The following is a 14,858-nucleotide window of genomic DNA, read 5'->3' as shown; positions in this document are numbered from 1 at the left end:
CTGCACCTTCTGACCGTCTCCCCCCTCAGCCCCACCTCCTCCCCAATCCCAGCCGGACCTGCCTGTTTCACTTCCAGCTCGCCCTCACGTTCTCAGGCCCGGCACCAATGCAGCGTGACCCACCCGTTCCCCACCCGGCACAGCCGTGAGTTCAGTCTTTCCCGACCATTCCCCGACCCCCGCAGACCGCAGACAGGTGCCTTGAACGCTTCACATCACGGAGAACTGAAATTAAGTCGCTCCCGCACCGCCGCAGGCGATACAATGAGTTCAGTGAGCTCACCACGGCAGGCGCGTGCATATGTGCCAGCAAGCATGACTTGCATATTGTCACCCTTCCCAGGCAGGTACCGACGCACTTTCGGATGTTCCGGACAGCGCGGTGTGCTATCTCAGGCCGACAAAGTGCCCCTCTGCCCGGAGTGGCTAACCCCTCCCTCGATCAAGGGAAGCCCCGATGTGAATGGTCTCCCGTCGGTGTCGTCAGCTGTGGCCGCCGTGACTGATGCCCTGGATACGCCCCTGACAGCCAGCTGGCGCTCTCAAGGTCACGGAACGATCGACCGCGGCGGCGGCGGCGGTGCGCAGGCGGCCGGAGCCAGTCGGCGGCGACCGGTGACGGGTGTGGTCCACGGCAGATCGGGCGGCGTCTGCGTAAAGTGCGTGTAGAAGCTCGGCGCGTGTCCACGTGGTCGGCCAGAATGCACGGAGGACCGGGCCCGGCGTACAGCGGCGGCGGAGGCGGAGGCTACAGCGGACCGCCGCCCACCGTCGGGGGGATGTTCGGTGGCGGTGGCGGCGGCGGCGGGCCGCGGTTCGGCAGCGGAGGTCTGCGCAGCGCCTGCAGAGAGGTGGCCGACAGTCCGGCGTGCCGCCGTCTGCTGCAGCTCGCGCTGGGAGCGGCCGCCGTCGGCATCGGCGTCAAGCTGTACACCCAGTACCGGCGCCGTCAGCGGCGCGCGCAATGGGCGCAGCAGGGCAAGGACGTGGTGGTGCTGCACACGTACCCGCGCGGCACCACCGTGCCCAACATATCGCCGTTCGCCCTCAAGATCGAGACCTACTGCCGCATGGCCGGCATCGCTTATGTCATCGACACGGAGGAGCCCATGGGCGGCAAGCTGATGAGTCCCTGGATCACCATCAACGGCGAGGAGATCAACGACTCCGAGCTGATCCTAGACTACCTCGAGAAGCACTTCAACAAGCCCGTGGCGGCGACGGAGAAGCTGACGCCCGCCCAGCGCGCCGTCGGCCGCATCACGCAGGTGATGCTGGACGAGCACACCATGGGCCTGATAGCCATGAAGCGCTACGTCATCGACAACATGGAGTACATGGCCACCATCCTGCCGGCGCAGCTGAAGAAGATGGTCATCATCTACAAGCTCTTCTTCTCCGGCGTCATCAAGAAGCGGATGTGGCTGAAGGGCGTGGGCCGGTTCACCGAGCCCGAAGTGCTGTTCTTCCTGTACCGTGACCTGCAGGCGCTGGCCGACACCCTCGGCAAGCAGCCCTACCTGCTGGGCAACGAGCCCACCACCTACGACGCGGCGGCGTTCTCGCTGCTGGCGCAGGCGCTGTGCGCCACCGCGCCCGAGGTCGAGGTCCAGGTGCGCCAGAAGCACGACAACCTCTGCCAGTACTTTGACCGTATGAAGTCCAAGTTCTGGTCCGACTGGGACCAGGTGCTGGCGCAGTAGACGGAGGAGCTGCCGGCGGTAGCATCTGACTGAGTGCCTGTGAGTGCGAGCTGCGGGGCGGATGGTGGGAGGGAGCGGCGCGTGACTGGAGGCGGTGCCCGGCCGGCCGGCTGGGCCGCCGCTGAGTGACCGAGCAGCCACCCGGCTGCCTCGGAGGATGGTGTACTTAGACACTGTACTGGACAGATAGCCCCTCGGGCGGTGTCGTCTCGACGCTAAAGGACTGCAATGGTGAATACATGTGTATGTGAGGAGCGAGCACTACGTCCCTAAAATTACTCTGCTCCGGCGAATATACCAGAAAACACGCCAATATGCCAAATATTTATTGTAAACGTAACGATTCCTTGTCCAGATTGCGCTGTTGGCAGCGTGGTGCCACGGTCACGTCGGTCGCGGTGACGCGTGCGTCAACTGGCCGCCCTGGACGGAGGTGCCTGGGCAGCCGGCCAGGGGGCCGGGCTGGCAGCGACCTAACTCACGTGTCGCAGCGGCGGGTGATACTGGCACAGTGACACACCCAGCTGCCGGACTGGTTACGAGGCAGTTATAGCTGGAGCAAAACATTGATAGTGATACCCAAACCAAGATTACCATCCACTAAAATAGTGGTATACTTCCTTTATATATTCAAAACAAAATCCAACAATACCTGCGTGTCAGAAGTAATGTGCCAGGAATAACACTAATAATTTCAATCCCATAATTCTGCGAATATCACAGACGTAAAGGCACCACACCAGTTCAAAAACAGCATTAGCGAGATGCATCACCAATGACGCCGGTAGGACAAATGCCCATGCTGAACGCTGGTTACTGTCGGTGGGGCATGACAGGAATCTTTTACGGACCACAGACAACTTCCCATCCCTAAGCCATGCCTTCTCACATGCCATATCTGTTAAGTAGATCCTTGCATTAAATAAATACCATATCACCCGAAGGAGCACACAGACACCAGCAAACATAAGGCAGTGCAGTATCGCTGCAGTAGCATACCGTAAAAAGAAGATCGATGATCTCACTCTAGACAATTGAGTCTGACAAACATGGACAAATTCGAAGGAGTGCGAAGATAAAAGACGTGGATACGGCACCAAACACCATCCCCTCCCCAAAAACGACAGCAACGGGCAACAATAAATTACAGACAAACTGCAATGGATTAACAGATCAACGGTTTGCCTTCATTCTTTCCACCATAACCATCTAGCTATATCAACAATAGACAGAATGGCGACATACTGGAAACGCAGTTCTGTATCACCAACACTTCAAAAGTGCTCCCCAAAGAGGTCACCCGTTACCACAAAAATCACAAAAATACACCCCACCAACCCAGTCCGTGCAAAACAGCATAGGTACCGACTTATCAGCGATATTTGACGCACGGTCTCCCATGATGTAACTCAGCATAGAGCAACAGGCCCAAAGCGATTATCACAGCTCTTCGCGGACAGCGTCCTTGGCGGGGTCCTGTAAATAGGACCGAGATGTGAGTCACTCTTACGCAAGCCTCGCATACCGCTGGACATTGGGCAATTACACAGGGCCTCCAAATCATCTATAAACATCCCCCCTTATCAGCCATTACTTCGCTTTCAGCGCGTGAGTGAGAGGAAACTGGAGATTCGCAGACTTGCAGACTTCACTAGCAACGTGCAACGAGAACAAGAAGAGTTAGACTATATGGACGAGCACCGAGAAAAAGCAGACTGGGTACCCCAAAACCGAAACATCCCCTGCAGTATTAGTGATTCGGGATCCCTGAACCATCCTGCCCCTGCATCACTTCGGATTCGTGGGCGTAAAACTCGCAGTAAATCCATCAACTATCCTATCCTACCAAGTATACTGCCGTCCAAAGGAAGAAACGCGTAACTCGATTTTTGACATTTTTGTTTTTTTATATCAATCGATAGCCCTTCTCAAGACGCATCCTACTATACCAATTTTGGAACGATCTGATGTTATTTGAAAAAGTTATGACCTATCTTAGTTTGGCAAAATAGCGTCAGTTGCGAGGTGGGTGCAATTGGTCCAAGGGGCCAAAGGAAAAAACGCGTGAGATTTCACCCGTTTCTTCCATTGCGGTTTACGCTCGTAGCAGCTCGAAAACCAAAGGAAGAAACGCGTGGACCCGGAGTGGCGTGTTTGATACCAGCACGGCGGAGGATGCACGACATTTTGTCATGTTGTGATCTTGGTAGACTTTTAATCTCATCGTTGATTATTGTGATGTCTTAAGTAAGTTTATTGTCGTGATAACATAATAAACGAATACACGCGCAGAGAAGGCCTAACTTCAATAATGCCTGAGATAATCATGCTTCTGAACTGTCTAAAATGGACACGCTAATTTAAAACCCCATTAAAAACTTGCCGCCTGTCATCAGTACCGAAGCACGTGCTTCACTAAAAAAAATCAAGGAACGTAAACAATAACAAGTTTTGGCGCCATGGCGGGCAATTTAAGCTGATCGTTTTCGCTCCGCGCTGGCTTAAGTAGTGTCTTTGGTGACAGGTGACAGTTCTTGATCGTGATTTATGATAGGATGGGGAGAAAGCGAAAGAGACCGATACCAGGTGTACCGATTGACGCAGATTTTAAGACACGCAGAGGCAACGTATATGTAAGAGTTGACTGGGACGACACAAGTCGAGGTGACTATCACTATGTCCCCGTGAAGTCGCTGAAGTGTTCCGGGACTATTGCCGCCGGCTCACGGGTCAGCATGCGACATTCGGGTGGTCGAGCGTGGACGGGCACCGTAGCGGTCAGCCCCTTGGCCGCACGCCTCCTAGTTCAAGGTAAGATGCCTACATTTGAAGAAAATAGCACGCCTTCAACATAGGATTTTAACGAATATAGCCATCTTGTAGTCCGTTAAAACGTGCGAGTCTCGTTAAGGATAACATTTCAGCCTCCAGCGGAAAATGACGGGAGTCCCGAATGGCAGTGTATTCTCTCCGAGGGCATATCAAAGGATGTGTAATGTAAGGTTTCTTACATGCTCGTTTCTAGAATTTGTTATTTTATAAAACCTACGTATGAATAATTTCACAAAATAATTGGCGTTTCAGTAAACATGATGAAAAATGTAGGTTATGAGGAAATATATGACATTTAAAATAAATAAAATTTGATTAATTATGTGCGCTAATAAAAATGAAACACAAACATTGAGTGATGTGACTCTGTTATCATGGTGCAGATGTGTCAGACGATGAGTTGCCGCTGGCAAAAGTGCGATGTGCAAGTGCGATGCGGCATGAAGATGCGTCCAGTAGTGCGTCCTGTGCGGTTCTAACGCCCGCACTTGAGCTGGTCTCTACACCGACAGTGGACAAACCTGCGGACTCAAATCAACTGGTGAGTGTTACGTCCAAAACGCACCTAAACAACAATTGTTTTTCCCTTTCACATTGGGCGAAATGAGCGGTGTCCGGTGAATGGCAAATGTTTTCAGCGAAAAAAAAAATCACCGAGGCGGCAATAGCTAGCTTTCCTGCTGGGTCTGTGATGTTCATGAAAATCAGCAATCATTGCTATCATTGCAATCATTGCAGCTATCATTGCTGACACTCAATGCATGCCTGACACTCAATACAATAAAATGAACATCAAATCGTATGATCCGATGTTTCCAGTCCGCCTCCCCTACCAACTATTCCTGAAGGTCACAACTAATGTTTCGCTCAAGGAGATAAACTGAGCATGTTGATCATAACCCACTCGTTTTGCGCGCAGTTGTATTCACCCGTGGCCAGCGGCTCGACGGTGGCCGCCGGACCTGCTGGTGCTGATGCCGACGGTGTTGATGGACAGCATCTTCAGGCGGCCCTCGACAGCGGCTCGACGGTGGCCGCCGGACCTGCTGGTGCTGATGCCGACGGTGTTGATGGACAGCATCTTCAGGCGGCCCTCGACAGCGGCTCGACGGTGGCCGCCGGACCTGCTGGTGCTGGTGCCGACGGTGTTGATGGACAGCATCTTCAGGCGGCCCTCGACAGCGGCTCGACGGTGGCCGCCGGACCTGCTGGTGCTGATGCCGACAGTGTTGATGGACAGCATCTTCAGGCGGCCCTCGACAGCGGCTCGACGGTGGCCGCCGGACCTGCTGGTGCTGATGCCGACGGTGTTGATGGACAGCATCTTCAGGCGGCCCTCGACAGCGGCTCGACGGTGGCCGCCGGACCTGCTGGTGCTGATGCCGACGGTGTTGATGGACAGCATCTTCAGGCGGCCCTCGACAGCGGCTCGACGGTGGCCGCCGGACCTGCTGGTGCTGATGCCGACGGTGTTGATGGACAGCATCTTCAGGCGGCCCTCGACAGCGGCTCGACGGTGGCCGCCGGACCTGCTGGTGCTGGTGCCGACGGTGTTGATGGACAGCATCTTCAGGCGGCCCTCGACAGCGGCTCGACGGTGGCCGCCGGACCTGCTGGTGCTGATGCCGACGGTGTTGATGGACAGCATCTTCAGGCGGCCCTCGACAGCGGCTCGACGGTGGCCGCCGGACCTGCTGGTGCTGATGCCGACGGTGTTGATGGACAGCATCTTCAGGCGGCCCTCGACAGCGGCTCGACGGTGGCCGCCGGACCTGCTGGTGCTGATGCCGACGGTGTTGATGGACAGCATCTTCAGGCGGCCCTCGACAGCGGCTCGACGGTGGCTGCCGGACCTGCTGGTGCTTCAGCGGATGAGTATCAGCTAACCAATGTCAATGCCGTAGGTGCCAAGCTGCCGCCAGCTACCGACGAGCCACAGCTTGATGATCTGTGCAATCTTGATTATTTTCTTGATACTGGGTCATATAACTTCATTCGACTTTTGGGTAGCCTTTCCAGCTGTGATCTCATCGATGTTCCTCTATCAGGTCCTAACTTTGACCCCGCCGGTGAAAGTGTCCCCGAACTCGGTCCCACTGATCATCTCGACCTCGCTGGCCTACCTGTGCGGGCTGAACTCGGCCCCGGCGGCACTGACCCCGGCCCCGCTGGTCCTGAACTCGACCCCGCTGGTCCTGACCCCGGCCCCGCTGGTCTTGACCCCGGCCCCGCTGGTCCTTACCTCGGTCCCGCTAGTCCTGACCTCGGCCCCGCTGGTCCTGAACTCGACCCCGCTGGTCCTGACCCCGGCCCCGGTGGCACTGACCCCGGCCCCGGTGGCACTGACCCCGGCCCCGCTGGTCCTGAACTCGACCCCGCTGGTCCTGACCCCGGCCCCGCTGGTCCTGAACTCGACCCCGCTGGTCCTGACCCCGGCCCCGCTGGTACTTACCTCGACCCCGCTGGTCCTGACCTCGGCGCCGCTGTTGGACCTGTCCCCGATGTCGGAGCCGACGGCGACAGGGGCGAATATGATCGCGGTACGACAAGCTGTCGCACACCCCGCGAAGAAGGCACCAGCTGTGAGCCTTCTACCCCTGGACAGTCTAAAAAACGTGCCAGAACGCAGGACTCACAGATCCTGGCCTTCAAACAAAAGCATAGTGTCCGACCTATTCCTACAGCATGTCTCAACCGCAAATGCCGGTTCGAATGCACCTCTCACATATCCCAGGCACAGAGGGAAAACATAAATACAACTGTCAACTCACTGCCCAGGGAAGCTAGGCTTCAGTGGTATGCCACCCACGTCACCGATGAGACCCCGACTCTGACTGACAGCCCTCCGTTAACCGATGTTGCCTCTGCCAGGCGGCGGCTCATCGTTTATCGACTCCCGTTGGAAAATGGCCGAAACCAGCGTGTCTGTAAAGAATTCTGCCTAACAACGCTGGGTTTCAGTGAGGCCAGCGATGGGGTGATCTTGACAGCTGTCGGGAAGCTATCCCCCAAAAGGGACGAGCGTGGCCGCGCCTCGCCGGCTGGCGTGAAACTTCTGGCTACAGAGCTAAAGCAGCACATTGAGCGCTACCATCCGCTGACGCCACATTACCGGTATTTGCACGCGCCAAATCGCCGGTATCTCCCCATCGACCTGTCCGTGCCCACGATGTATCGTCACCTGGTCGAGGAGAAGGGCAGAATCTGCTCCATGGAGCGGTTTCGTCAAGCCGTCCGAGAGGCCAACATTGGCTTCACACGACTCGCTGGGGAAGAGTGTGAAATATGCAAGGCCTTTCACTTGCACCTCTCCTCATGCACTGATCATGAAACCTGTCAGGTGTGCCAGGATCACGCTTCCCACCTCGACAGGGCCGAGCGGGCGCGGGCGGAATACGCCCGAGACCGGTCAAGGCCGCGGACGGCAGACGAGATGGTGGTGTCCGCGGACATGATGAGGATTGCCGTTCTCCCAATCCTGCCCCACAAGACGTGTGTTTTCACATCCCGCCTCATAGCGTACAATGAAACTTTCGTCTCACTTGGCGGCGGCAAGGGTCAGGGCGTGTGCATCGTGTGGCACGAGGGTGTGGCAGGGAGGGACGCGCCCGACGTGGCCTCCACATTCATGAAATTCGCGGAACTCCATCGGCACGTGGTCAGCCTCACCTTCTGGGTCGACAACTGTTCGGCACAGAATAAGAATTGGACATTTCTGACGGCCCTTCAAAACATGGTGAATAGGACTGATGTGGCACTCAACACAGTCACAGTAAAATATTTGGAGAAAGGACATACTAGTATGTCAGCGGACGCCATTCACCAGGTCGTGAACAAATTTCTTTCAAAGGCTGTAGTGGAGGATTTTTCTGATTTTGTTAAAATCTGTGAACGGTCTGGACGAGTAGTGGAAATGTCGCCGGGCGATTTCCGAGACCTGGTGAATGGCGTCAGTACCGCCAAGCTGACGCGGCTTGCCGGTGGTGACATGAGGCCTATGTTGAGAGACATTAAAGTGGTCCAGGCTCGACGTGGAGACGATCGACTATTTCTAAAAACACGACATGGCAGCCCCAGCTGGGCCGCTTATGACCTGTTCAAGACCACGTACGACCCAACCACGCAGCCCAATAGGCGAGCGGTCGCTCGTGGAGTAAATAAAGATAAGTTGGACAGGATCCTGAAAGTACTGGCACCGTTGATGACGCCTTACAAGCGCGAGTTCTGGGAATCTCTGCAAGGAAAGAAGGTGCGCGATTTGGCAGGCTGAGGCTGCACCAGCCTGGCAGCCTCAGCCTCAGCAGTCTCAGCCTGTCTCAGCCATCTGCGCAGCCGCTGCGCAGATGCTAGGATATGTCGGTGAAGATGCCGTTGTGTCATGTGTGTGTTGGATGGGACAGGGGGCGGTCGCCGTGACCCCCGGCGCCGGAGATACCGCCCTCCCGCTTCCAGGCGATTTCTGTCTGTATAATGGCGTTGTGTGTATTGGATGGGTGGTGTTTATACAGTGTTATGTTGTCTTCAGCAACCGAAATATACCCCATTGTTCCCTTCTGTTTTGAATGTCAGGCTGCTGAGTTGATAGCCTTTTGTTGACCCAGCCTTTTGGATGGGTGGTGTTTATAGTGTTATGTTGTCTTCAGCAACCGAAATATACCCCATGACTGTTCCCTTCTGTTTTGAATGTCAGGCTGCTGAGTTGATAGCCTTTTGTTGATCCAGCCTTTTGGATGGGTGGTGTTTATACAGTGTTATGTTGTCTTCAGCAACCGAAATATACCCCATTGTTCCCTTCTGTTTTGAATGTCAGGCTGCTGAGTTGATAGCCTTTTGTTGACTATATTATCTCAATGATTCCAGTATATTCTATAAGGTAAGACGTGCTGAGTTAATTTAAAATATCTGCACATGCCAGAGTTAAATGCACTCATATACACATAAAGACGTAGAGGGACAGTTATACAGTTAAACATCGAAATTATTCAGTTAAACAGTCAAGATTCGAAGCGGTTTAGATCTCACACGCCAGACATTCATTCATCCGTTCATTCATTACTGTGTCTGCCCTTTTTTTCCACAACGTCGATGTAGCGCGTGCGCCGAAATCCCAATGGAAGAAACGCGTAGCTCCAGATAACCGATTCACGCGTTTCTTCCATTGGGATTTCGATTGATGTGAATTAACAGCTGCAAAGGAAGAAACGTATAGACGTATTTCTTGCATGCGACATAATTTAAAATAAAAATATTGGTATCACTGACAAGAGCGGACAGTGGAGATTCCAATGGTATTATTTGTGCTGTATTTGTTTTGAATATTCAGACCACAGGAGCCGTGAAAGGTCCGAACATGTTTTTTGGCTCTCCTGGAAAGTTCGGATTTGGGAGTTACGCGTTTCTTCCTTTGGCCGGCAGTATAGGTCTCGCGGGTTTTAGCTGTAGGTTTTGCACCTAGAAAATTTAGTGTACTTCAGGCTATATCTTCGTCGCCTTAAGCTTTTAAGTGTTGAAGATGCGATCGACTTGTTGGTTCACAAGCCGGCCATGATCGTGTAAAATGGCTTCATCGTAGATCGATTGGCTTCTGAGATATAACCGGAAATGTAAAAGTGCAAAAGCTACCGCTTAATCTCGCGAGAGCCGTACCACCCTACATTACATTCGTGAATGTGTGGGAAGTCCGACTCACGTCGAGCAGCGCCGCCAGCTGTAGATACTCGGCCACCCAGACGCGCAGGGAGCGGCCCAGGCTGGTGACGCTCGGCCGGTGGATGACGGACGCGTCATCCGAGTCCTCGTGCCACACGGCCGGGAACGGCACCGGGATCACGTGCAGAATCTTCACTCCTGACCGTCGGCGGGCGGACGGGCGTGCAGAGAGGTCAGCGAACGGTGGAGACGAAGGGTCGAGGTATGTTGCGGGATAGCGAACAGCCAAAAGCCCGTTAAAAAAAAAACATTGGAACATATGCAAGGGCAGCTGTTATCTCTTTCTTGCCATGACGGATAGCAAGCAAAGAGATTTGTAGCTTTTCGTGCTTTTCGCAAGGAGGACGACATTGTTTGAGCAGTAAATAGCATTGACTCGTCGAAAATGCGCAGTCGTTGAATGACCAAGTGCCACATTTTTTTTTGCGAAAAAATTTTTATCGACTAAATGCAGTTCTCCTCTTCTCACCTCTATGCATAAACGGCAGATGATCGTCTTCAATACCCACTGGTGAGCTCCACGACTTCCTCACTTTGAACATCCGCGGCGCGCCGTCCAAGAGGCGCAGTTTCTTCAGCCGCCGCTCGACCGCTGCCAGCTGCCTGAACTCGGCGTCCGCACAGTACGGGTAGTTGTAGATGGTGGGACTCTGGGTGCCCAAGAGATCGAGCAGGACGAACAGGTCCTGGGCGGGAGAGCGGCATCTGGTTAAACGCGAGCGAATACGACCTGCAGTGATTTTAGCGCTGAACGAGTGAACTTGTGGCGGAAACCAAACTACCTCCAGTCCCTGAATCACGATCCCCCGACCTAACCTGGCCGGCAATAAGCGTTCTTCTCACCATGCGCTGCAGTTCAGTGATGACGGTGTCCCCGGCCCGCTGGTAGACGGTCCGCTCCAGCTCAGAGGCCAGGTGACGCGCGCCGTATATCGAGTCGGTGTCTGTCCAGTGGACAATGGCCTCCTCACCGTCCAGGAAGAGCAGCTGGAGCGTCAGCTCCGACCGGCCCTGAGCGGGGAGACGCAAACAGATAGTGTCAGTACCGCTACCGCACCGGCACAGCAGCTGAAGCGTCAGTTCCGACCGGCCCTGGACAGAGATACAGGCATAGACAGTAGACACTCAGTCAGTGTTAGCTCAGAATGGCCGTGGAAGAACACACGCGAATTCGGGAACGAACCGAATGGACGCATGGATGTGCAATGTGCAGTGCAGCTCCAGCACAATAGGTACACATTACACACTAGCATCACATTTACAAAAAAAACGACTATGTGGGAACCCGAAAAGCCCAGCGGGTGTAGTTATACTGACCTTGATTGGGTCCAGATACCGCTCGGTCATCAAGGTAGCCAGATGGAGCAGCATGGCACAGGGCACGGCCGAATCGGTGGCACCTGCGGCACAGAACAGTAATGCCTCGTCATTCCACAGCCAGATTAACAATGTTTTAAGGAGCTTTGAGTACGCAACAAAATTAGCCCTCTTGCATACAACCTATCTGCGTCAAAATAGCCAGCCCGAAGAAAATACACCACCTCTCCTGACTCCTACATATAAACACATGCATACAAACGCACTATGTATAACTATCCGTAGCACTCATTACAGAGCGCGGCACCGGCGCCCGGTCGTCATTCGCCCGATACTTGACACCGCCGGAGGACGGACACCGCCCCCCCCCCCCTAAGCGGACTCAGCGGATCCGATCCCCCCCCCCCGGCCGACTGACCGATGAACGTGTCCCGTCCGTAGATGGAGTCGTAGTGACAGGCCAGCACCAGCCGGCGCGGCGCCGATGGGTCGTGCGTGGCTATTACATTGGTGAAGTCCATCGGACCGCGTGGCGTCCGCATCTCGAACGTGCGGTTCCCGTCCACGGCCCAGCCCAGGGACTCCAGTGTGCTCACTATGTGCTGTGGGTGTACCAGGAGGATGGTAGTTTTGGGAATATATGAAACCTGGTGGTTGGAAACTAACAAATAATTTTGCTAAATAATGCATGCAATTTATTGCAGCTTGACCATCACATTAGTGCATTGTAAGAGGTAAAAGAGGCTTTCAGATCACCCTAGACTCCTATAGATATGTATCACCTAACTGACTTAGGATAGGTACCTAATAAGCCATTTCGTTTGAATTCCCTGTTAGTTTAATGCCAGCTTTTTAAAGTAGAGGTGTTCTTACCTGTCTAACTTCTGTGTGGGCTGCTGAGGTCACATAGCGTGGCCTCAGCATTGGTGCCAGGAGGCTGTTAAATGATGCCCCATCTGGGTCCATCTGATGATCCAGCAGTGCCAGCTCCTCCAAGCGGTCACCCAGTGAAACAGGCACATGACTCCTCTGTGAGAAAAAGGTGAAAAGCTTGAGCTACAGTAGCAAACAGCACCTTGACTAGCACAAACAGTGGTATGCATACTATTTAGTATTTGGTAAGTATTGATAATTACATTATTCATATTGATAGGGGAGAGAGGTCATATTGCGCCATGTTCTTAAATGCGCCACACCTTCCTCCTGTCCAAAATTCGATTCGAATGAATGCTCGAATGTGTGCATTTACTTCACCACCAATAACTCGCTAATATTCCGGTCCACGGGGGCAGGTGAGGTGTCTCAGCTTTCTCGCAGACCATTTTTTGTGATTTCCTCTATTTTCTTACGCGAAACAGTCTATTTCGACCTTTGCTAGTGTCATGGTTTATGTTAGAGATAGTGATTCAACTAATAATCATTGTTAATTGCTCGTTTAATGGTAGTTTTGAAAGTTTATCACCACCGTGGCTTCGCTGTCCTCGCCATATTTGAAGCTCATGAAAAATGTGTTCCATTCGTAATTGCGCCCACCCTATTTGCGCCCTATTCTTCAACCCAGAGAAACAGCATCTGGTGGTTGGGACACATTTCATTGAACACTTTGATTATTAGAGCGCTCACCTTACCATTACCTTAGCCTTCACAGCATAAATGGTTAATGGGCTGACACGTTCAAATAGGCTACTTAGTTAGGTGGCAAACCGTTGTTTTTAATAGGGCACTTTTACATGAGAGGCATGGGCGCTTTTTGATGGGGTAGTCCGTAAATGCGCCCTTTGCAGGTGTGTCGGAAAACTTTTCTCTTGTTAATTTTTATGGGCGTGATACAAATTAGGAGTTGTAATTTGATGCCAAAATAACTGAGGTACAATTTGAGATATCATCAAGCATGACAGCTGGTCAACTTTAGCCGCAATACGCCGATATCCTTAAGGTGGCGCAATATGACCTCTCTCCCCTACATACAGGCACATACAGGCATCGATATTGGTAATTACAGCATGCAGACAAATTTATTACTAGTAACATATGCAGAAAGGAATATGTGGTGATTTCTGACCATAATAGCTCCAATATTACCTGTTTAGTTAGCCACTCAATATCAGACCCACTTGCAGGCCCATATGTGATGAAGTTAGCAATGGCGGCTAATAAATATATGCTCATCTTGACCAGTTAACAAATAGGCTTTGGTGTGAAAAAGACAAAATTGTACATCAATTTGCAAGGTGCTATCACTATTTGACAATAGGAGTCAACAGGACGATATTTGCGATTGCATCACGAGGCAAGGCATGTTCAAATCGCTCTGTTTTGAGGAATGTTGTCCACTCGGTCCATTCAAAGATTCATCCGGAAAACTGGCATAGCCACAATCGATGAAAAAAGTTCACGAAATTTGCATTGGGCTATCCCGAGTCTGCCCCAAGGATTGCCCGATTGCCCCAAGGTCCAAAAGGATAGTGATTTTAGACATGAATGGCGCACTTGTTTCAAAACATGACTCCACCATGCCTCGATGCTGTTCGACGTAGCTGTCATGATTCGAGTCTCCTGGCCTTCCTATTGGTGGAATTCCCCCAGGGCAGTTAATTCACCAATGAGAGGCTGGGAAACGCAAGGAAGTTTCTTCCATATAAGGGGAAATATGTCAGAATACTGCTAAAGAACAGAAGCCGATGAAGTGACGAATCGACACACGTAACCGGACAAATCTTCGTATGGCAATTCTTCGTCGCGCAATTCCTCGTCCGCATTTCTTCGTCCGCAAATCTTCGTCGGCGCATTTATTCGTGTCGCATAACTTCGTCTCGCATTTCTTCGTAAGTGCAAATATTCGTAGCGCATTTTTTCGTATCCGCATTTCTTCGTACGCGCATTTCTTCGTCAAGCATTTTTTCGTCCACGCATTTCTTCGTCTACGCAAATCTTCGTCCGCATTTCTTCGTCCACGCAAATCTTCGTCTGCGCATATCTTCGTCCGCAAATCTTCGTCTCCGCAAATCTTCGTCCGCAAATCTTCGTCCGCATTTTTTCGTCCACGCATTTCTTCGTCTACGCAAATCTTCGTCCGCATTTCTTCGTCCACGCAAATCTTCGTCCCGGCAAATCTTCGTCCGCAAATCTTCGTCCGCAAAACTTCGTCCGCAAATCTTCGTCCGCAAATCTTCGTCCACAAATCTTCGTCCGCATTTTTCGTCCACACATTTCTTCGTCCACGCAAATCTTCGTCCGCAAATCTTTGTCTGCGCATATTTTCGTCCGCAAACCTTTGTCTCCGCTATCTTCGTCTCC

At 52.7% G+C, this 14,858-nt stretch overlaps 2 protein-coding genes across 4 annotated transcripts; one reads left to right on the top strand and one right to left on the bottom strand.

Annotated features, from left to right (window-relative positions):
- Nucleotides 1–423: 423 nt before the first annotated feature.
- LOC122374313 (failed axon connections homolog) lies at nucleotides 424–2,018 on the top strand. The gene has a single exon (XM_043352979.1). The coding sequence runs from the start codon at nucleotides 702–704 to the stop codon at nucleotides 1,701–1,703; it is 1,002 nt and encodes a 333-aa protein (XP_043208914.1). The 5' UTR covers nucleotides 424–701; the 3' UTR covers nucleotides 1,704–2,018.
- On the bottom strand, nucleotides 2,017–14,052 carry LOC122374314 (glutaminyl-peptide cyclotransferase-like). Of its 3 annotated transcripts, none has more exons than XM_043352982.1 (8): nucleotides 13,644–14,052; nucleotides 12,435–12,590; nucleotides 11,980–12,163; nucleotides 11,562–11,644; nucleotides 11,088–11,255; nucleotides 10,714–10,930; nucleotides 10,225–10,382; nucleotides 2,017–3,179 (listed from the first exon to the last, which is right to left on the bottom strand). In XM_043352982.1, the coding sequence occupies exons 1-8, from the start codon at nucleotides 13,728–13,730 to the stop codon at nucleotides 3,144–3,146; spliced, it is 1,089 nt and encodes a 362-aa protein (XP_043208917.1). In that variant the 5' UTR covers nucleotides 13,731–14,052; the 3' UTR covers nucleotides 2,017–3,143. The 3 variants fall into 3 exon arrangements, with proteins under 3 accessions (XP_043208917.1, XP_043208915.1, XP_043208918.1); XM_043352980.1 differs by having other exon boundaries at nucleotides 13,958–13,981; XM_043352983.1 differs by lacking the exon at nucleotides 11,980–12,163 and having other exon boundaries at nucleotides 13,644–14,024.
- Nucleotides 14,053–14,858: the final 806 nt, after the last annotated feature.

The sequence above is a fragment of the Amphibalanus amphitrite genome, unplaced genomic scaffold, assembly GCF_019059575.1.
Source record: "Amphibalanus amphitrite isolate SeventyFive unplaced genomic scaffold, NRLGWU_Aamphi_draft 001637F_arrow, whole genome shotgun sequence".
NCBI classification, from domain to species: Eukaryota; Metazoa; Arthropoda; class Thecostraca; order Balanomorpha; family Balanidae; genus Amphibalanus; species Amphibalanus amphitrite.
The sequence above is the reverse complement of the archived record's forward strand: the minus strand, read 5'-3'. Positions and strand labels throughout refer to the sequence as shown.

Excerpts from the sequence above, each read along its gene's own strand:
- LOC122374313 (XM_043352979.1), top strand. The coding sequence starts at position 702 with ATGCACGGAGGACCGGGCCCGGCGTACAGCGGCGGCGGAGGCGGAGGC.
- LOC122374314 (XM_043352982.1), bottom strand. The coding sequence starts at position 13,730 with ATGAGCATATATTTATTAGCCGCCATTGCTAACTTCATCACATATGGG. Across the intron at positions 12,591-13,643 it reads TTGAGTGGCTAACTAAACAG|AGGAGTCATGTGCCTGTTTC; the intron begins GTAATATTGGAG and ends TTTTTCTCACAG. Across the intron at positions 3,180-10,224 it reads AGCTGGCGGCGCTGCTCGAC|GACCCCGCCAAGGACGCTGT; the intron begins GTGAGTCGGACT and ends TCCTATTTACAG.